Source organism: Bombina bombina, chromosome 6 (assembly GCF_027579735.1).
Source record: "Bombina bombina isolate aBomBom1 chromosome 6, aBomBom1.pri, whole genome shotgun sequence".
In the NCBI taxonomy this organism is placed as follows: Eukaryota; Metazoa; Chordata; class Amphibia; order Anura; family Bombinatoridae; genus Bombina; species Bombina bombina.
Window position 1 is genome coordinate 482933922 of NC_069504.1, and position 22520 is coordinate 482956441.

Below are 22520 nucleotides of genomic sequence, written 5' to 3' on the forward strand. Positions count from 1 at the left end.
CAGTTTTACTAGTCCTACTCACTGTCGGATGGATGTCTCGCTGACTGCTTACATAGGAGGGGCTATAAAACACTGAACATTTGCACTTTTAAAATGACTTCCTTTGGGGCATCACGCTGGTGATCTTGCTACATTGAGATTTAGGGACATTTGATAAAGATGCCAGTAGGGCATCAAACCATCATGCTCTTTTCCCTTTTTAAATATAAGCTACTTTTTATAGAAGCCCAGCGAGTGCAGTCTTCTATTTAAAACTGAATTACTTCTGACTTCTGACTGTGCACCGTGGCTGTTGCATAATTGAGCTATATAGTAAGAGTGCAAAATTACCTAGGAAACTTGTGTGTATATATATATAAAGGATTGCATTTCAACTATTTGATGCTACAACCTCGTTTGTGAAATTTAGGGCATATATCAACAGACCAAAGGGAAAATGTGGAAGCTGAAATAAACTTAGGGATGTTTAAGTTTCCTCCATTTTATAAATGGTAAAGTGGTTCAACAAGCATTCCATTTTGCCCTTTTTTGAATGAATAATATCTGTCAAAATACTTGATCATAAAAATATATTCTAGAAATATTAGAAATGGGAAATAAATGTTTTAAAATGTGTTTAAAACTAACGGCTAGATTACAAGTTTTGCGTTATGAGTGAAAAAGCCTCATAACGCTGCTTTTTCACTACTGCTGGTATTACGAGTCTTGCAGGTATATCTGTACCGCACACTTTTTTGGCTGTAACGCAACGCAACTACCGCACCTTTCAAAAAGTCCTTTTTCAATGGGACTTCCATATGGCCGGTATTACGAAATTTTGCCTGGGAGGCCAAAAAGTGAGCGGTACAGCCTATACCGTCAAGATTCGTACCGCCATCTAAAGTCAGTAGTCATGAGTTTTATGTTACAAATCTGTAGCATAAAACTCATAACTAAAGTGTTACAAAGTACACTAACACCCATAAACTACCTATTAACCCCTAAACTGAGGCCCTCCCGCATCGCAAACACTATAATAAATGTATTAACCCCTAATCTGCCGCTCCGGACATCGCCGCCATTATAATAAACATATTAACCCCTAAACCGCCGCACTACTGCATCACAGAAACACTACTTAAATATTATTAACCCCTAATCTGCCGCCCCCAATGTCACCACCACCACTATACTAAAATGATTAACCCCCTAAACCTAACCCTAAGTCTAACCCTAACACCCCTAACTTTAATATAATTAAAATAAATCTAAATAAAAATTACTATCATTAACTAAATAATTCCTATTTAAAACTAAATACTTACTTGTAAAATAAACCCTAAGCTAGCTACAATATAACTAATAGTCACATTGTAGCTAGCTTAGTTTTTATTTTTATTTCACAGGCAAGTTTGTATTTATTTTAACTAGGTAGACTAGTTAGTAAATAGTTATTAAATATTTACTAGCTACCTAGTTAATATAAATACAAACTTACCTGTAAAATAAAACATAACCTGTCTTACACTAACATCTAACACTACACTACAATTAAATACATTAATTAAATAGAATTAACTAAATTACAAAAAAATAAACACTAAATTACACAAAATAAAAAAGAAATTATCAAATATTTAAACTAATTACATCTAATCTAATAGCCCTATCAAAATAAAAAAGCCCCCCAAAATAAAAAAAAACCCTAGCCTAAACTAAACTGCCAATAGCCCTTAAAAGGGCCTTTTGCGGGGCATTGCCCCAAAGAAATCAGCTTTTTTGCAAACCTCTACCTGTAAAAAAAAAAAAAATACAAACAACCCCCCAACAGTAAAACTCACCACCCACACAACCAAACCCCCCAAATAAAATCCAGTCGAAAAAAAAACCTAAGTTCCCTATTGCCCTGAAAAGAGCATTTGGATGGGCATTGCCCTTAAAAGGGCATTTAGCTCTATTTTTACTGCCCAAAACCCTAAGCTAAAAATAAAACCCACCCAATAAACCATTAAAAAAACCTAACACTAACCGCCGAAGATCCACTTACAGTTTTTGAAGACCGGACATCCATCCTCAACAAAGCGGGAGAAGTCTTCATCCAAGTGGGCAGAAGTCCTGAACGAAGCCGGTAGAAGTCTTCAACCAAGCGGCAAGAAGTCATCCTCCAGGCAGGCAGAAGTCTTCATCCAGACAGCATCTTCTTTCTTCATCCATCTGACGCGGAGCGGCTCCATCTTCAAGACATCCGGCCCGGAGCATACGGTCCCAGCCGTACACTGAAGGTTCCTTTAAATGACGTCATCCAAGATGGCGTCCCTTGAATTCCGATTGGCTGATTCTATCAGCCAATCGGAATTAAAGGTAAAAAAATCCTATTGGCTGATGCAATCAGCCAATAGGATTGAGCTTCAATCCTATTGGCTGATCCAAACAGCCAATAGGATTGAGCTTGCATTCTATTGGCTGATTGGAACAGCCAATATAATGCGAGCTCAATCCTATTGGCTGATTGATTTGATCATTTCTTTTTTATTTTGTGTAATTTAGTGTTTATTTTTTTTTGTAATTTAGTTAATTGTATTTAATTAATGTAATTTATTTAATTGTTAGTGATGTGGGAGGCCAGAGGTTTAGGGTTTAATAACTTTAGTATAGTGGTGACGTTGGGGGCAGCAGATTAGGGGTTAATAAGTGTAATATAGGTGTCGGCGATGTCGGGGGCAGCAGATTAGGGGTGTTTAGACTCAGGGTTTGTGTTAGGTGTAAACATAACTTTTATTTCCCCATAGGAATCAATGGGGATGCGTTACGGAGCTTTACGCTCCTTTATTGCCGGTGTTAGGCTTTTTTTTAGTCGGCTCTCCCCATTGATGTCTATGGGGAAATCGTGCACGAGCACGTAAAACCAGCTCAAAGCAGCGCTGGTATTTGTGTGCGGTTTGGAGCTCAACGCTGCCATATTGCCCGCTAACGCCAGTTTTTTGCAAACCTTTAATAGCAGCGCTATTAAAGGTGAGTGGTGGAAATAACTTGCAAATTATTACCGAGCCACTCATAACGCAAAACTCATAATCTAGGCTTATGTTAGGTAAAATGTAGGACTTTGATACTGCACAAATACAAATGCGGCATCGTGGCTATTTTAAGAGGACAGGATGAGTAGCATGTGTCCCTAGGGATGACAGTTGTTCCCCAATACCCTAAGCTCTCTGCCCCCTCTATACACAGTGCCACACATAAAATATGACAAATGGCCTTATTCATGGAATATTTGTGCATCACCTCCTGGGCTTAAAGGGACATAATACTCATATGCTAAATCACTTGAAACTGATGCAGTATAACTGTAAAAAGCTGACAGGAAAATATCACCTGAGCTTCTCTATGTAAAAAAGGAAGATATTTTACCTCATAATTTCCTCAGCTCACCTGAGTAAGTTATGTGTAAAAAGTTATACTCAGCTGCTCCCAGCTGCAGGTAAACAAATTTAAAAAAATGAAGAAATGAACAGCAGCCAATCAGCATCAGCAGTGCTGAGGTCATGAACTCTTACTGTGATCTCATGAGATTTCACTTAACTCTCATGAGATTTCATAGTAAGCTTCCTTTACCTGATTGGTGAAATAATATGAGAGTGCACGATGCTAGTCCCTTCAGATGTCCCAGGACAAACACACTAAAATGCTGCTTAGAAATCCTTTACAATGGGAGGTGGCTACTGAGGAACTTTTGAGGTAAAATATCTTTCTTTTTTACATAGAGATGTTCAGGTGATATTTTCTAGTCAGCTTTTTACAGCTATGCAGCATCACTTTCAAGTGTTTAAACATTTGGGTATTATGGCCCTTTAAGCTCAATACTCCAAAAAGGGATCTCATTAAAAACATATAAAAAATTGTGAAAGATACCACTGGCCTTTCAAGACACCGGAGATTGAGAGTGAGACTATAAATCAATATAACCGAAAGGGGATCTTAGAAAGCACTGGGACACAGTGGGTGTTAGCAAGGAGCTACAGTGGGCTCTCCCGAATGCCCTGGAAATGTGTAGGATTAGATTTATTTCAGACTGAAAGGGATGTGTATGTTAGAACATATGTCTTCCATACATTACTTGCATCATGTATTTAGATTTGTCACATTTACACTTGAAGGGATTGGCTGTCAGCAAAAGATGACTAAAATATTTGTAAAATTAAAACCAATTTCACATTCCTTATGTAAGTCTTACGGGCACAGGAGGGGCAGTAGGCTGTGCATTTACAGCTACTTGCGTCTCACTTTAATGCAATGTGTAAACATATTAGCAGAGGATTATGAGATTTATAGCAGCGTTGAATCTCAATGTATCATCATTCCCTCCAGTGATGTGAAAACAGCACCAGGATGGAGATCATCCTAAGACTGTGAAAAAGACCAATAGAAATGTGGCAGACGTACATATGTACACATATATATAAACCCAAATGTATCTGATTATCACGTTAGTTTAGTGAAGAAATAAAGATGACACAAATATGTTTGTACGAATGTCTTTAATGATTTCTTCCTTATCAGAAAAAATTCAGCTCTCCAGTCTCACTGCCATCTGCCAGTTGACTCCGTGAACACATTTGTAGGCTAATTGTCTTTTTTTGCTTGTTCTTTAATTTCTGGATTAATGGATTGCTTGTGGATTTATCTAATTACCCTAATTTATCATCGTCCATTCTGCAATGAGAGATCTTAACCACAAAAATAATTTACCATCCGTACCCACTGTAGTATTATTTCTAACTGCATACAAAAAGATGAAAGATATTAACTTATAATACTTTACTTTCAGAGAAGGGGACTATGACTGCTCTGTGTCTATGTTATCATTATTTTTTTTAATATTAATAACTTTTATTTAACTTTTTCAAAGATGAAACAGATAATAAATACAAATGTCTCCCTATCTATGCTACATACCTTACATGTCTCTGAGTGCTCATTACCTTGCAATAAGAGTGATGTACATGTTATAGAAAATGTGCCAGGGAATAGAAATAAGTCTTACCACCTGACATCAAGCTGTGGGGGAAAAAACTGCTTCTGTTTTATTATTATACAGTTAGTATAAACCTTTAAACAGCAATATTTATTTTCTAAAAACATCAGCCTTAATATTTTATTCTTCATCACAAACCTGTATCAAACATTAATATTCGCTTTAAAACTGCCATGAGTTGCCCAAAACATGTTGGAAATTGTCTAAAACATGTTGGCTTTCTTTTGAAGGCCTTCTCAATACTCTGTTGGACTCCTCAGTGTAAAACTTGTATGTGCCATTCAATAAATATTAGGTTTTTGTGGGAATTTTAAACAGGTATTTTATGATTCAGACTAAAACCTCTTATTGATTGCTCAGAACTAAGCTCACAGAATAGACACCTCGTTAATTCTTCATGGGGCTGGATGACTGATCCACCTTCTTATAGACAGTAAAGATTAAGAGGATGGAGAGAGGCATCTGCTTACACAGCGTTAGAAGCTAATCTCCAGGCCCTAAGAAAACTCCTGATAGAGACTGAGAAGAGAGACAAAGATAAACGTTTCCACTCAGGTTGTGTCTTTCTATCCACATTTTCATCTCTGCTACAGGGACCTCCCTTTTATTCTGGTTTATTGCTGCTGTCATTTAAAACCAAAATCAAAGATTAAAGGCAACTCACAAGTTTGAAGCAGAGCTGAGAAGGGTCTCACAAATCTGCGAAGAGGAATTACATTTCAAGGTGTAAAAACAAATCGTCAAGTGAAACGGTTATAACGTTACGGTAACATGACTTCTCCAACAGGATCCGTGCTCAGCACCAGTGCAGAAGACAGTCAGTCAGGTAAGAATACCTCTACTTACCCATTCTAGTTACCAAACAGTTAGACCAGGCCTCTCCCTGCAAAGACAAAATTCTATTTAAGGGCCCTTTTTGAAATTTAGTGGCAAACTATTCCCTTCAGTTCAATAAACCTTAATAACAATTTAAAATGCACGCAGATGCAAAAGATTATCCAGCAGAAAGTTATAAATAAGCAATTAGCTTTTTAGAGAATAGCATTACAAAAGAAACATTAACCCCTTTGATGCTAATTGGTTTTAATGCAACATTCAAGGGAATAAAAAGTGTATTCTGATCAGATAATAACTTTTTATGTAGATAAAGACATTGTGGTTATAATGGTTTGTCCTATTAATTTAGATTGTATAAAGTAAGGAGTGTAGTGATATATCTATTTCAAAACCTCTAACTGAGACATATGGGGGAAACAAATTCTAACAATGGCTAAGATTAATACCATATTGAAAGGTGTTCAATAATACAGTCTAATGCTATATGAAGTTACTGTACTGAAAAGTAGCAGCCATGTTGTCATAACAACTCACTTCAAGATATGTGTTTTAACTTTATAATTGCTTAGATAATTATCTTCCCTCTGAAATTATGCTAATGATATATAAACAAATTAAGTCAAAATACAGCACCTTAAGGAAAAGTAGTAGAATTAAATTGTATTTGCAAAAATGTTTAAAAGTTATCAGCACTTTTAATCATTTGTATTGGGCACATGACCAGCTGACAATATAGCAGCAGTGAACCATGTGTGAAATTATTTCTATAGGAATCTAAAAAGTGTTTTTAAATTAAACTTTTATTTGCCTTTGAATGACAAAGCTCCAGCAGTAAACATATTTTCTGATGATGGATAAACCTAAAGGCCTCCCTGTTCTGAGCTGCGGTAGCGCCATTCAGTATTGTAGCACCCACTACCCTCATATACCAGCTAAGTAGTGCTTTTTTATCTACAAAGGGCAAGGAGAAGTATAAAGGAGGGAGTAGTTGGGACTTATATACCATAAAGAATAGGTAGAAGGGCACTCAATATTTATCACTGTGATCTAACTGTTTTGCACTCCTGCATTTTATGGTCTATAGCACTGGTTTTCAAACCTGCCCTCAGGTCTCCCGAATAGGCCACATTATGAGGATATCTGAACTAGAGCACAGGTGAAACAATGAGCTGATTAGTAACCATGGTTATTTTACCTGCTCTCATCCAAGGTAATCCAGAAAACCTGTCCTGTTTGGAGGCCTGAGGAAGCAACCCCTGACAAGCCATCAAATGTATTCTTAGAAAGACTGGCATCAAATCATTCAAAGGAATATGAGCTGGCACTGTGTGTATTTTAGATAATTTCAGTGTAAGTTTCTCCTTGCAGTCCCTAGTCCAGCTCCCGGACCAGCCCCAAGCCCAGCCCTCCTGTGCCGCGTGTGTGGAGACAGCAGCAGTGGGAAGCATTATGGCATCTTTGCTTGCAATGGCTGCAGTGGCTTCTTCAAGAGAAGTGTGCGCCGGAAACTCATATATAGGTAGGTCTTGTCCTATTCTTAACACAACAAACTGTATATTGTTGTAGTGGGAAAGCAGAGGTGTAGGTGTACTCAGTGCTTAGTGTCAATGGGGCATCATCATATGGGTATCATATAGTTACTCACCTCTTTGATTGCAATGCAGTAAAGCGTAAGGCTTTTTGTTTAGTTCAAGGAAGGGTAAGTTTTTATTTTTGGGGTTTATAACCTATACATGTATATTATATATACAGTATATATATAATACACACACTATATGGCCAAAACTATGTGGACAATTGACCATCACACCTATATCATATTGCTGGACATCACATTCCAAACCCATTAGCATTAATTTGGAGTTGGTTCTTCTTTATAGCTATAACAGGTGCCACTTTACTGGGAGTGCTTTCCCAAAGCTTTTGGAGCATGTCTGTGGGAATTTGGGCTTCTGCCTAAAGAGCTTTGTGAGGTCAAGCACTAATGTTGGAAGAGAAAGTCTGGCCCACAATCAGTGTTCCAATTCATTCCAAAGATGAATGGGATTGAGGTCAGGGCTGTGTGTAGGCCACTTGAGTTTCTCCATCCAATACTCATCAAAGCATGTCTTGATGGACCTCACTTTGTGCATAGGGGCACAGTCGTGCTGGACGGAATAGCATTCCCCAAACTGGTGCCACAAAGTTGGAAGCACTCAATTCTCTAAAATGTCTTTGTATCCTGTAATATTAAGATGACCTTTCACTGGAACTAAGGGACCTAGCCCAAGCCCTGACCATTATCCCTCCTCCACCAAACTTTGCAGTAGGCACTATGCATTCTTGTAGGTAGCTTTCCCCTGGTATCCACACACCCAGACTTCTTTCATCCGACTGTCAGATAGTGAATTGTCATTCATTACTCCACATAACATGTTTCCATTGCTTTCAGTGACAGCAGGCTTTATACCACTCTAGTCGACACTTGGCATTGGCATGTTGATGTGAGACATGTGCACAGCTGCTATACCATATAAAACCATTTCATGAAGCCCCCGACACAAAGTTCTTGTGCTGATGTTGCTTCCAGAGGCTGTTGTTGCCCCCAGATACTTCTACTTCGCATTAATAGCACTTACAGGTGACTAGGAAGTAGGACAGAAATTACACAAACCTTCTTGTGGAAAAGGTGGCATCATATGACAGTGCCAATTTGAAAGTCACTGAGCTCTTCAGTATGCCCAATTGTACTGCTAGTGTTTGTCTATGGAGACTTCATGACTATGCACCGGCTGTTATGCTGCAGTTAGCAATGGGTGTGGCTAAAACACCTGAACTCAATCATTAATAGGGCTGTCCACACACTTTTGGGTATATATTGTATATATATAAATATGTATTGTTGAAAAGAATAATAGTTGCTCCATTGTAACAGTAAAACAAAATAATGTCAGAGCACTCCTAAAGACAAGGTATTTTTTAACATAACTTAACCCTTAAACTTCAAGTATTAACCTTTCCTAACTGTAAGTGACTGAAATGTACAGAAATACATTTGTATAAACCTGGATGAGGAAATGTGAAAAGTAGACTAAAAAGTAGTAATGGAATGAGAGGAAATGGAGACAAAAGTGGAAAGCTGGGTATATATCAAAACTTCAAATCCTCTTATATTTACTGGGCTGGGATTGACAGCATATTTTGTAGCATTTTAATTAATGTATGTTCTGTTTTGTGCCATTAAAGAAACAATGTTCTGTAAAATTAGTTTCCCATGAATGTGTTTCCAATTACTTGTTATAACAGTTGCAGAGTATAAGATGTATGGGAAATGGCTACTTTAGGTTTATTGTTGTATATGAAATAGCCAATTTTGCTCTTTGAAACTACAACCCATTAAAATGGGCTGAGCTTTCAGGGAGAACAGATCTAATAATCTTATCACTCTGTCTCAGATAACAATTGAAAATAAACATTTCAGTATTTATTTCTCCCATTCCCAATGGAAGTGTAAGTTCTTCTGCTGGATCTTGTTTTTTGTCATCCATTACTATAATATTGAAGCTTTCAATGTAGGTGACAATTTCAACAGGCAAAAGCAGCTTTTTCAAATGGCAAAATAAAATTAAAGTTATTTGTGAACAATTGAATACATTCTACCAGATAAAATGGATTGTTGGGAACAAATTCAAGGGGAAACATTTACAGTACACTGTCCTTTTAAAGCTGGGTTTGTGAATCCTGGTTACTTTTACTTGACAATAGGATGATAAATAAAGGATTGTCCCAGAAAATCAGAGCCATCTGATCATTTTAATTTAATGGAACATTTACTATGCATCTTAACGGCTTCCGATGTAGTTTTGTCTCCACCCCCTACTTATTGTTTATACAGCAGCCTACCATCAGCAACAGCAATGCAGCTGTTTTTTTTTTTTTAGGAACCCAGGCAACCAAAAACTGATCTATAATTGGATCTGGTAGGACCATGGGATACAGTAGGCATTTTACATGTGTGGTACATGAGGAGAACATATTCTGGCTAATAGTATAGAGATGTTTCTTATAAAAGATCAGTCAGCTGGGTATCAGCATGCTGTCATATAACACATCACTGCTGGCCATGTTTAAGTTTAATCTGTAGTGGATGAAAAGTAGGGGGTGTTATTTAATTCCCAGAACCGGGATTGGCAGGTACAGACACAGGCACAACAATAACTTGAGCTGGCAAAGTACAAAAAATTGGTGTCTTTTTAAACATTTGGATAATTGTATTGCCTCAGAGGTTACCAATGGGTACATGCTACTGTGTATTTTTATACTATCCTTTAGCTAGACTAAAGGGTGCTAAAATGTACTGCTATGTGTGTGTAGCACAACTTACTGTGTGCAGGAGGTGAGTCATGGTGGTTGAGATGACTCACATATGCATAACTTGTACATCCGAGACATAAACATAAAGGAAAAGTTGCATTGGAATGAGTAAATTAGTACAAGCAGTAGTAGCCTATCTCACTCTTGAGCCTTTTTCGTGTTTTATATCCATTAAATAATCAAACAAAAATCAAACAATAACTGAGGTAGCAAGGAAGAAAAAAAAAAGGGGGTAGGGGAGGAGGGGGGGTCTGTCTCAGGTTTGGTAGAGCTGTAGGTTGTACAAGGTCTGTTATGCCTGCTATCTTGTCCTCGGTACAAGAGAAATATAATGTCCGGTGAGTCAATCTCGGGCGAAGTCTGGTGTGATGTTGAGACTACTTTTCAATGATTCTCATGGTTTCCTTATCTGTATATTAAATAATGGTGTGGTAGCCAAAATGATTATTGGAACTTACATTGACACAGAACCATCCTGAGAAGGAAGTGATACCATTAGTGATCAGATTATACCAAGTTCACTAAATCTGTATTACAGCAATTGGGTTTCAAACTAGGGTAAGTGGCGAGAAGGAGCAGGGGGGGGGGGTTGTAGGGAAAAAGCCAGTCTCAACTGAGATTAGCTAAGGGTTCATGACTACATTTCAGAGATATTGCTATGGTCATACACCTGTACATTGATGCAGAATTGGTAGTCAAAACAGTTGCTTGGAAATAGCATGTATCGTCCCCTGTCCAAGCGGAACATCCCATTTGTATGGGGTATGTGTTGAGTACAGTGGGAGGCCACTACAGTTAGAGTGGATCTATCTGAAGTTTTCCAGTATCCCAGTAAGACGCATGGGACCCAGCTGACTCACCCACCAAAGTTGTCCAGATGCAAGCAGCAGTTCTTTATTTTAATACTTTAATGTTATGTAGGGCACGACTAAGGGCATGTAGCCTATTTTTTCTTTGCTTCTATTTTCCCAATAAAGAGGATTTTTCCTGGTTATTGTGGGTCTGTGCAGTGACCCTTGGGCTTGCACACATATTTGCAATTGCTGGATGTTCTTTTAACTTCTGTACTGTCACATATGATTAGAGTAAACAGTGACATCCTATCACATATTTTGGATAAACTATTTAATGGCATTATTTGAGTGAGAAATATTTTCAAATCATTTTATTGGAGCTTTATGTACTTTGTTTTTTTAACTTTTGGTTTACCACATGCTAATTGAAAATGCACCTGCAATATATATTTAAAGGGACATTAAACCCAAAAATTTTCTTTCATGATTCTGGTAGTGAATACATTTTTAAAAAACATTCCAAATTACTTCTAATATCTATTTTGCTTACTTCTTTAGATATCCTTTGCTGAAGAAATAGCAATGGATATGGGTGAGCCAATCACATGAGGCATCTATGTGAAGCCACCAATCAGCAGCTACTGAGCCTATCTAGATATGCTTTTAAGCAAAGGATATCAAGAGAATGAAGCCAATTAGATAATAGAAGTAAATTAGAAAGTTGTTTAAAATCACATGTTCTATCTGAATCATGAAATAAAAAATGTGGGTTTCATATCCCTTTAAAGTAAGCATCTTTTTTCTAATCAGTGACACAGTAATCATGTGATTGTCATGTTTACTTGGAAAACAATTATTGATTGAACAGATATATGTACATATGCTGCTCATGCCCAGTGCATTCAAAGACTTCTCCTGCTCAGAGAACTAGAAGTGGCATGTATTTCTGACTCAATTTGAGTCATACAAATTACCAACAGCACTCTGAGCAGGAGTGGTATTTGATTGCATGCGCACTGGGCTTGCACAGCATATGTACATATATCCAAGAAAACAGTATTATCTGCAAAAATGCATGTATTCAAAGTAACAATGCACTGATGTACTTTTTAATATTGACTGTTATGTCCCGTTCTCTGTTTCTTTTGTTAGGGCTACATTTCTTTAATTATTACCATGTAGATCTGTCAACATGAGTGCTCTTGTCATTTATGTGCTCTGTCTGCACAATTTCTCTCAACTTATGGAGCTTCTGTTTGTTAACTCTAGGTGCCAGGCGGGAACAGGAATGTGTCCTGTGGATAAAGCCCATAGAAACCAATGTCAGGCATGCAGACTGAAGAAATGCCTCCAGACTGGCATGAACAAGGATGGTGAGAACAGCTGCTGAATGTTAGCATGTAATGCACATCAGCTGGCGAGCACGCACACACACACACATGTAATGCACATCAGCTGGCGAGCACGCACACACACACACATGTAATGCACATCAGCTGGCGAGCACGCACACACACACATGTAATGCACATCAGCTGGCGAGCACGCACACACACACATGTAATGCACATCAGCTGGCGAGCACGCACACACACACATGTAATGCACATCAGCTGGCGAGCACGCACACACACACACATGTAATGCACATCAGCTGGCGAGCACGCACACACACACACATGTAATGCACATCAGCTGGCGAGCACGCACACACACACACATGTAATGCACATCAGCTGGCGAGCACGCACACACACACACATGTAATGCACATCAGCTGGCGAGCACGCACACACACACACATGTAATGCACATCAGCTGGCGAGCACGCACACACACACACATGTAATGCACATCAGCTGGCGAGCACGCACACACACACACATGTAATGCACATCAGCTGGCGAGCACGCACGCACACACACATGTAATGCACATCAGCTGGCGAGCACGCACACACACACACATGTAATGCACATCAGCTGGCGAGCACGCACACACACACACATGTAATGCACATCAGCTGGCGAGCACGCACACACACACACATGTAATGCACATCAGCTGGCGAGCACGCACACACACACATGTAATGCACATCAGCTGGCGAGCACGCACACACACACACATGTAATGCACATCAGCTGGCGAGCACGCACACACACACACATGTAATGCACATCAGCTGGCGAGCACGCACACACACACACATGTAATGCACATCAGCTGGCGAGCACGCACACACTCACATGTAATGCACATCAGCTGGCGAGCACGCACACACACACATGTAATGCACATCAGCTGGCGAGCACGCACACACACACACATGTAATGCACATCAGCTGGCGAGCACGCACACACACACACATGTAATGCACATCAGCTGGCGAGCACGCACACACACACACATGTAATGCACATCAGCTGGCGAGCACGCACACACACACATGTAATGCACATCAGCTGGCGAGCACGCGCACACACACACATGTAATGCACATCAGCTGGCGAGCACGCACACACACACATGTAATGCACATCAGCTGGCGAGCACGCACACACACACACATGTAATGCACATCAGCTGGCGAGCACGCACACACACACATGTAATGCACATCAGCTGGCGAGCACGCACACACACACACATGTAATTCACATCAGCTGGCGAGCACGCACACACACACACATGTAATGCACATCAGCTGGCGAGCACGCACACACACACACACATGTAATGCACATCAGCTGGCGAGCACGCACACACACACACACATGTAATGCACATCAGCTGGCGAGCACGCACACACACACATGTAATGCACATCAGCTGGCGAGCACGCACACACACACACATGTAATGCACATCAGCTGGCGAGCACGCACACACACACACATGTAATGCACATCAGCTGGCGAGCACGCACACACACACACATGTAATGCACATCAGCTGGCGAGCACGCACACACACACATGTAATGCACATCAGCTGGCGAGCACTCACACACACACATGTAATGCACATCAGCTGGCGAGCACGCACACACACACACATGTAATGCACATCAGCTGGCGAGCACGCACACACACACACATGTAATGCACATCAGCTGGCGAGCACGCACACACACACACATGTAATGCACATCAGCTGGCGAGCACGCACACACACACACATGTAATGCACATCAGCTGGCGAGCACGCACACACACACACATGTAATGCACATCAGCTGGCGAGCACGCACACACACACATGTAATGCACATCAGCTGGCGAGCACGCACACACACACATGTAATGCACATCAGCTGGCGAGCACGCACACACACACATGTAATGCACATCAGCTGGCGAGCACGCACACACACACATGTAATGCACATCAGCTGGCGAGCACGCACACACACACACATGTAATGCACATCAGCTGGCGAGCACGCACACACACACATGTAATGCACATCAGCTGGCGAGCACGCACACACACACACATGTAATGCACATCAGCTGGCGAGCACGCACACACACACATGTAATGCACATCAGCTGGCGAGCACGCACACACACACACATGTAATGCACATCAGCTGGCGAGCACGCACACACACACACATGTAATGCACATCAGCTGGCGAGCACGCACACACACACACATGTAATGCACATCAGCTGGCGAGCACGCACACACACACACATGTAATGCACATCAGCTGGCGAGCACACACACACACATGTAATGCACATCAGCTGGCGAGCACGCACACACACACATGTAATGCACATCAGCTGGCGAGCACGCACACACACACACATGTAATGCACATCAGCTGGCGAGCACGCACACACACACACATGTAATGCACATCAGCTGGCGAGCACGCACACACACACACATGTAATGCACATCAGCTGGCGAGCACGCACACACACACATGTAATGCACATCAGCTGGCGAGCACGCACACACACACATGTAATGCACATCAGCTGGCGAGCACGCACACACACACATGTAATGCACATCAGCTGGCGAACACGCACACACACACACATGTAATGCACATCAGCTGGCGAGCACGCACACACACACATGTAATGCACATCAGCTGGCGAGCACGCACACACACACACATGTAATGCACATCAGCTGGCGAGCACGCACACACACACACATGTAATGCACATCAGCTGGCGAGCACGCACACACACACATGTAATGCACATCAGCTGGCGAGCACGCACACACACACACATGTAATGCACATCAGCTGGCGAGCACGCACACACACATGTAATGCACATCAGCTGGCGAGCATGCACACACACACACATGTAATGCACATCAGCTGGCGAGCACACACACACATGTAATGCACATCAGCTGGCGAGCACGCACACACACACATGTAATGCACATCAGCTGGCGAGCACGCACACACACACATGTAATGCACATCAGCTGGCGAGCATGCACACACACACACATGTAATGCACATCAGCTGGCGAGCACGCACACACACACACATGTAATGCACATCAGCTGGCGAGCACGCACACACACACATGTAATGCACATCAGCTGGCGAGCACACACACACACACACACATGTAATGCACATCAGCTGGCGAGCACGCACACACACACATGTAATGCACATCAGCTGGCGAGCACGCACACACACACACATGTAATGCACATCAGCTGGCGAGCACGCACACACACATGTAATGCACATCAGCTGGCGAGCACGCACACACACACATGTAATGCACATCAGCTGGCGAGCACGCACACACACACACATGTAATGCACATCAGCTGGCGAGCACGCACACACACACATGTAATGCACATCAGCTGGCGAGCACGCACACACACACACACATGTAATACATCATCTTAAAGTTCCTCTTAAAATTCTTTGCATTATAAATGTTTTAACAAAATTTTAAGATCACAGTTAACAAATACAACAGTAAATAAATAAAGTGTGTGAGGAAGAGAGAATAAAATATAATGAAGATACAGAAAGGCACAGCACTCACATAACTATATATGATATACCTTTTTGGTGGACTATGGTTAGGTAGTTCTATCTATCACCTGTCTATCATCTATCTATCTAATCACCTGGATTAGTAACTGTTTTGGTTTGTGGTTATTCAAGCTCTATTTATATAGAATAAAAGTAAAGTAAATATAATGATATATGTCACATTACATGCTTTAGTATTATTTAGCTTATAGCTTATGGCTTAACTAAGAACTGAGTTACAATTGTTAGATGAACAATTCAGTTAATGAACAGTTAATGTTGATGTCTTATGTGAAGGACCTACATAAATATTTCCCTTGTATTTGGTAATAAATTAACTCTCCTTGAAATAAAAATGTTTTGTTTTTTTGGGGGGGGGGGGGAGGAGGGGGGAGTATGATTATTGGTTAGTTGCACCTTATGTGTTATATGCAAGGTGTTATTGCCTTCAATGGAGGATGATGGTGGGGGAGTTCCACCAAAGATAGTGTATGGGGTTCCTACTGAGGCTTTTATGATAAGGAGTAAATTATCTGGGGTGGCTGAGGGGTAATTTGCAGTTGATGGAGGTTTGAAACGGAAAGAGGTTTATTTTGGTGTTGTTCCATACAGATGATGACTCATTGCAATGGTGTACTATTGAGGTTTGGGTTAACAGCAGTTTGAAATCTCAGGTTAATAGAGGTTGGATCAGTGCAGTTATTGTTAATGAAGTTAAGTGGTTCAGTTTATGAGGGTCCAGGGTTGGCAGGTACAGACACCGGCACGAACGTGAACTGACTGGTACAACAATTTGGTGTTTTTTTTAAACATTTGGAGAATTGTATTGCCTCAGAGGTTATCAATGGGTACATGCTTCTGCGTATTTTCATATTATCGTTTGCCTAGACTAGACGATGCTGAATGCACTACCATGTATGTGTGTGTGTAGCACTAGTTACTGTATGCAGTAGGGAAGGCGACTTATAGTTGAGATGACTTACATATGATTAGAGTAAGCAGTGCCGTCCTATCAAATACTTTGGTTAAAATGTTTAATGGCATTATTTGAGTGAGAAATATTTTCAAATCATTTTATTTGAGCTTTATATACTTTTGGTGGAGGTTTGAAACTTAAAAAGGTTTATTTCGGTGTTGTTCCATACAGATGACGGCTCAATGCAATGATTTTCTATTGAAGTTCGGGTTAACATCAGTTAGAAATCTTAGGTTGGGGCAGAGCAGTTAGGGTTAATGACAGACCTGGTGTTGATAGTTTGTGTTCCTATGTTAATGGTTAGGCGACAGTTAAAGGGACATTATACACTTGTTTTTTCGTTGCATAAATGTTTTGTAGATTATCTATTTATATAGCCCATAAAGTTTTTTTTTTTTTTAAATGGATGGTTTTGCTCTGATTTTCAGACTCCTAACCAAGCCCCAAAGCTTTAGGAGAATACCGACGTATACCTACTCCAGCTTGCTTCTGTTTGTGTAAACTTGGTCTTTTCATATGCAAAGGAAGGGGGGAGTGTCTATTTGCCACTTGCAGTGTGTGTTACAGTAACCTTTTAAACAGAGCTAAACTGGAAGCTTCTAAGTAAGTTTTATACTGGATTTTTATATCAGTATCTGTGCATATTATTCTTTATAGTAGTGTCTATTACATGCAGTTATATGAAAATTGGTGTATACTGTCCCTTTAATAGCAACTGGGGAACAAACGTTAATAACCGTTAAAGAGGTTAACTGGCATGGTTAGGGTATATAGTGGATCAGTTAGAATTACTTGGGGATTTAGCCAGGGAATTGGAAGAACCCCCCAAAATATATAAATAACACTGGTAAGTATATTGTTTAGGTGTACCTGTATGACATTATGACTAGATATATAAAGCTTCTATAATTTATTGCCAAGCAAACACAAGACTGCCCCAATAAAACTGTGAAGGGCTTGTGATACAGTGACAAAATTCCTGGGACTTCTGAGAGTTTTGTTGGCAGTAGCTGAAGATAGATATCGCTGTAGGAAAAAAAACCTGTATTGTTGTTGCCCATTTGTAGGGGAGGGTGTTATTTATTAGGAGGCTCATTAGGTGCTAGGAGGAGGTGTCCCAGATGTGAGAGGGGCTTGGGCTATGAAGTAGAACAAGGGTTCTGAGTAGCTTGCGTTGGTTAGTCTGCCATACGGGTTTACCATTGGCTTTAGGAGTTTGCATTTGTGTGGTATTGTAGAAAGGGATTTTGAGTGCTAGGTGATCAAAGGAATATACTATTAACTTGTCATGGAGTGACTGTAGCCATAATGTGTTAATTACAGTATTGGTCTGGGCAGGTAGGGATTAATTGTGATGTAGGGTTAATAGGGTTGGGGGCTAGTGCTTTTAGGGTTAATAGTCAGAGGGATTTCTTTAAGGAATCTGGTGAAGTTAGAATAGTAAATGAGGGGCTAGGGTTTATATCAGTTATGGGTGTCCTGGCCATTAGGGTTAATAGTGTTTAAGGCCAGTATGATGGAAATTTTAGCAGGGTTAGGATTAATAGAAATTGGAGGTCAAATTCATTAGCATTCATAGTGGTTGAGGAAACTTATGGATAGAGTTTGCGGTAGGGGTTAACTGTAATGAAGGCCCCAAGTTTAAGGAGACTCACCCTAAATTTATAAATAGCACAAATCTATTACCTTTAAGATCTAGGAATTAGCATTAATGTATCAGTGCCATACTAGGTGATTACTATAACCAGCTATAGTGAGCCATTACTATAATCAGCTCAGTGACTCTTAAAAAAACAATGACAAGATTGTCATAAAAACAAGTCATGGACAGAGATCGGGGGGCTCATCCAGGAAACTATCCTGTCTTAGAGCAGTCACAATCATCTTTTTTATATTGATTGATATCAAAAAGTTATCTCGTTACACTGAACCAGAGCTACAGTCAACTTTCCTTTACTCAAAAATTATTTAGAAATAGAGCTAAAGCTGACAGCAATGGGATAGAAACCTGTGGAAAGGTGCTCTGGGAGGTTGTGCACACTATATGGTAATTACACACAGCTGGAGTACATTACATGTTTGCGCACGTCGGGTGTTGCACTCATATTACAAGTTGAAAGTAAACACAATCGCTTGAGCGCAATTGAAGTTAACACACGTCGGGATAACTGTTTTGTCACTATTTATGTACAATGATAAAGAATCACACACACTTGCCATTTTAACAGCAATCTTATTCCATAAAAATTCCATTAAACACTAAATAAATTTCAAATGGGTGCCACAATTTTGGAAACTAGGTTTCAATGCAGGTATCATTGACTTTTTTACAGCTGTCCAAAATGAGCGTCAACCTCGTAGTACAGCTCAGATCCGCCTAGACAGCATTGATCTGGATACAGATAGCCGTTCTGAGCATCTTGCCACTACACTGGAGCCTCCTCCTCCATGCCAACCAGTCAACAACATCCGAGCCTCAGTGCCCAGCTCCATTTCAGGATCCCTCAGCCCACCACATAACCACCGCTTTATGGCCAGCCTAATGACAGCAGAGACATGCGCCAAGTTGGAACCAGAAGAAGGTGAGTATCTATGCAGTCAAGGAAACGTGTGTAAGTTAAAGGGACAGTCTACACCAGAATTTTTGTTTTAAAAAATAGATAATCCCTTTATTACCCATTCCCCAGTTTTGCATAACCAACACAGTTATAATAATATACTTTTAACCTCTGTGATTATCTTGTATCTAAGCCTCTGCAAACTGCCCCTTTATTTCAGTTCTTTTGACAGACTTGCAGTTTAGCCAATCACTGCCTGCTCCCAGATAACTTCACGTGCACAAGCACAGTGTTATCTATATGAAATACGTGAACTAACACCCTCTAGTGGTGAAAAACTGTTCAAATGCATTCTGAAAAGAGGTGGCCTTCAAGGTCTAAGAAATTAGCATATGAACCTCCTAGATTAAGCTTTCAACTAAGAATACCAAGAGAACAAAGCAAAATTGGTGATAAAAGTAAATGGGAAAATTGTTTAAAATAACATGCTCTATCTGAATCATGAAAGTTTATTTTGGCCTAGACTGTCCCTTTAATGCATCTGATATGTGTGTAAATGTTCCAAAAAAAAAAAAACGACAGCACAAAGACAAATTAGGTCAGACCACTGACAACAGATACAAAATATTACAAATATAGTTCTTTATCAAACTTTCTTTTTACAGCTGAGGAGAATATAGATGTCACAACTAACGAGCCAGAACAGCCGCCATCGGAATTTCCCATGTCTGGGTTCCCCATATCCTGCACAGAGGGGGTGTATGAAACTTCTGCTAGACTTCTCTTCATGGCAGTGAAATGGGCAAAGAACCTTCCAGTCTTTGCCAATCTTCCTTTTAGGGACCAGGTATGGAAGATGAATGACTTAAGCATCATCAGTACTTAGACATACAAATGCTGTATGTTGTAATTTTATCTGTAAATCTTTTCGAGGGTAAGACAAGCAAAACATATATACCATTGAGTTACATGATTCTATATCGTTGCAGTCCAACACGTAGATACATTCTTTATTTTATGTTCTCTCATGAAGTCGACAAAATCTTGGCCACTCTTTGTTTTGTTTTTCCCCCAAATGTAACTTGTTTCATTATTTTGAGAATATCGCCTTTCTCAAAATAATATGCTGATCCTAATTGTCAAAGAAGTCATTTTATAGAAAAAAAAGTGTTAATGGACTGTTGTTTTTTTTTTTGAAGATATAATTATTTTTTTTCTTCTAAATATTAAGCTTCCATATAGAAATTTTGGTTAGAAAAGTTAAAGAATGCTCTGTATGTCTTTACTGCCCAGTATTACAAGTAACTTATTCTATATTTAATGCAGGTGATTCTCCTGGAGGAAGCTTGGAGTGAGCTGTTTCTTCTGTGTGCTATACAGTGGTCAATGCCCCTAGACAGCTGTCCTCTTCTGTCTGTACCAGACCTATCTGCCAATGTGCATGGAAAGTCTGTCTCCTCCAGTATAGATGTTCGAATCCTCCAGGAAACTATTAGTCGCTTTAAATCTCTTAATGTTGACCCCACAGAGTTTGCCTGTATGAAGGCTGTTCTGCTCTTTAAGCCGGGTGAGTATTTGTAGAAATGTGTATGTGGAGTATTTCAGTAGAACAATTCTGTATGTTCTTTCTACTTAAAATAAGCATCAAATCTCTATTATTACTTATTTTTTCTACAGAGACCAGAGGACTAAAAGATCCTGAACAAGTGGAAAATTTACAGGACCAGTCCCAGATGATGCTGGCCCAACACACAAGGAGTCACTATCCCACTCAGCCTGTCAGGTATTTTATAGGCAATATACATTATCCTTAACTCAGCTAGAACTATTTTGAGAGCTACACTTCTACACAAGGAAAGATGGGATTTATTATTACTTTCCATTTATAACTGTTTTGGTTGCCTTTACACAAATTAATTTAAAGAAAACAATCTGATTTTAGCCCTGCGGAATCTGTTGGCGCTCTACAAATAACCGATAATAATAATTATAATAGTGGTATCCTTCTTATAGAGTAATAAATGGGACTATCTGTGTAGGATGCAGGTCTGTTTGCTAGGGGGTCAGTGTTGACTTTTTTTTGTTTGATATATGTTAGGTTTGGAAAGCTTCTGCTCCTCTCTCCATCACTGCGGTTCATCTCCTCTGAACGAATTGAGCTTCTATTCTTTCACCGAACTATTGGGAACACTCCAATGGAAAAGCTGCTTTGTGACATGTTTAAGAACTAACCCTACAATCAACTTTGGAGACAGTTTGGTGTTGTACTGCCAGAAGACTCTCTGAATAAGTAGATGCAGAAATGTTTCAAAGCATCTATAGGTCACGGATCTGCAGGCTGTCCAATATACTGAAGGCACAGTGCTGAGTTCAGGGCACCAATGAGATAAATGGTATGCACAGACAATAACGCAACAAACCATCAATGCTGGGACATTACCAAGTATTATGGTAAAACCAGAGAGAAAATGGGATTCTTCTCTATTTACCTCACCATCATAATTGAAAAGAACTTTACTATATTTCCATAACGGATGCAATGTAACCACAATGGATTCACAATTATCCATACATCTACATGGTCCATGTGTGCTTCAAGGATAATGAGAGATTGCAGTGCTGTTCATATTATGATTCCAAGACTAAAGCCAGGACATTACATATAGTTGATTTTCTGGTTATATTGTTTACAAATGGATTTTTTAAACCTTCTTACCTGTGCTTTTAACTATTAGCTGACTAAGCCTTGAAGTGCAACTGCACACGCAGCTCACTACGCTATTTGCGCAACCGAAACAGTGAGGCTGCTTACTGTAACAGGTAATCTAGCGTAGCGTGCTGCGCGTGCACAGTTGCACTTCAAGGCTAAGTCAGCTAAGAGTTAGAAGTACGGGAGCGTGCTTTAAGTAAATTACATAGGGTGCATGGTGAGGCTCCTATTGGCT

The 22520-nt window shown here is 40.1% G+C and overlaps 1 protein-coding gene across 1 annotated transcript in view; it reads left to right on the top strand.

The window, feature by feature from the left end:
* The window catches only part of NR2E3 (nuclear receptor subfamily 2 group E member 3), a 39842-nt gene extending 17537 nt beyond the window's left edge, over positions 1-22305 (top strand). Inside the window, exons 2-8 of the mRNA XM_053719303.1 lie at positions 7192-7367; positions 12265-12368; positions 19351-19599; positions 20241-20422; positions 20902-21142; positions 21253-21358; positions 21674-22305. Coding sequence (XP_053575278.1) covers positions 7192-7367; positions 12265-12368; positions 19351-19599; positions 20241-20422; positions 20902-21142; positions 21253-21358; positions 21674-21806 — 1191 coding nt within the window. The 3' untranslated portion in view covers positions 21807-22305. The remainder of the gene's footprint in view (positions 1-7191; positions 7368-12264; positions 12369-19350; positions 19600-20240; positions 20423-20901; positions 21143-21252; positions 21359-21673) is intronic.
* Positions 22306-22520: the final 215 nt, after the last annotated feature.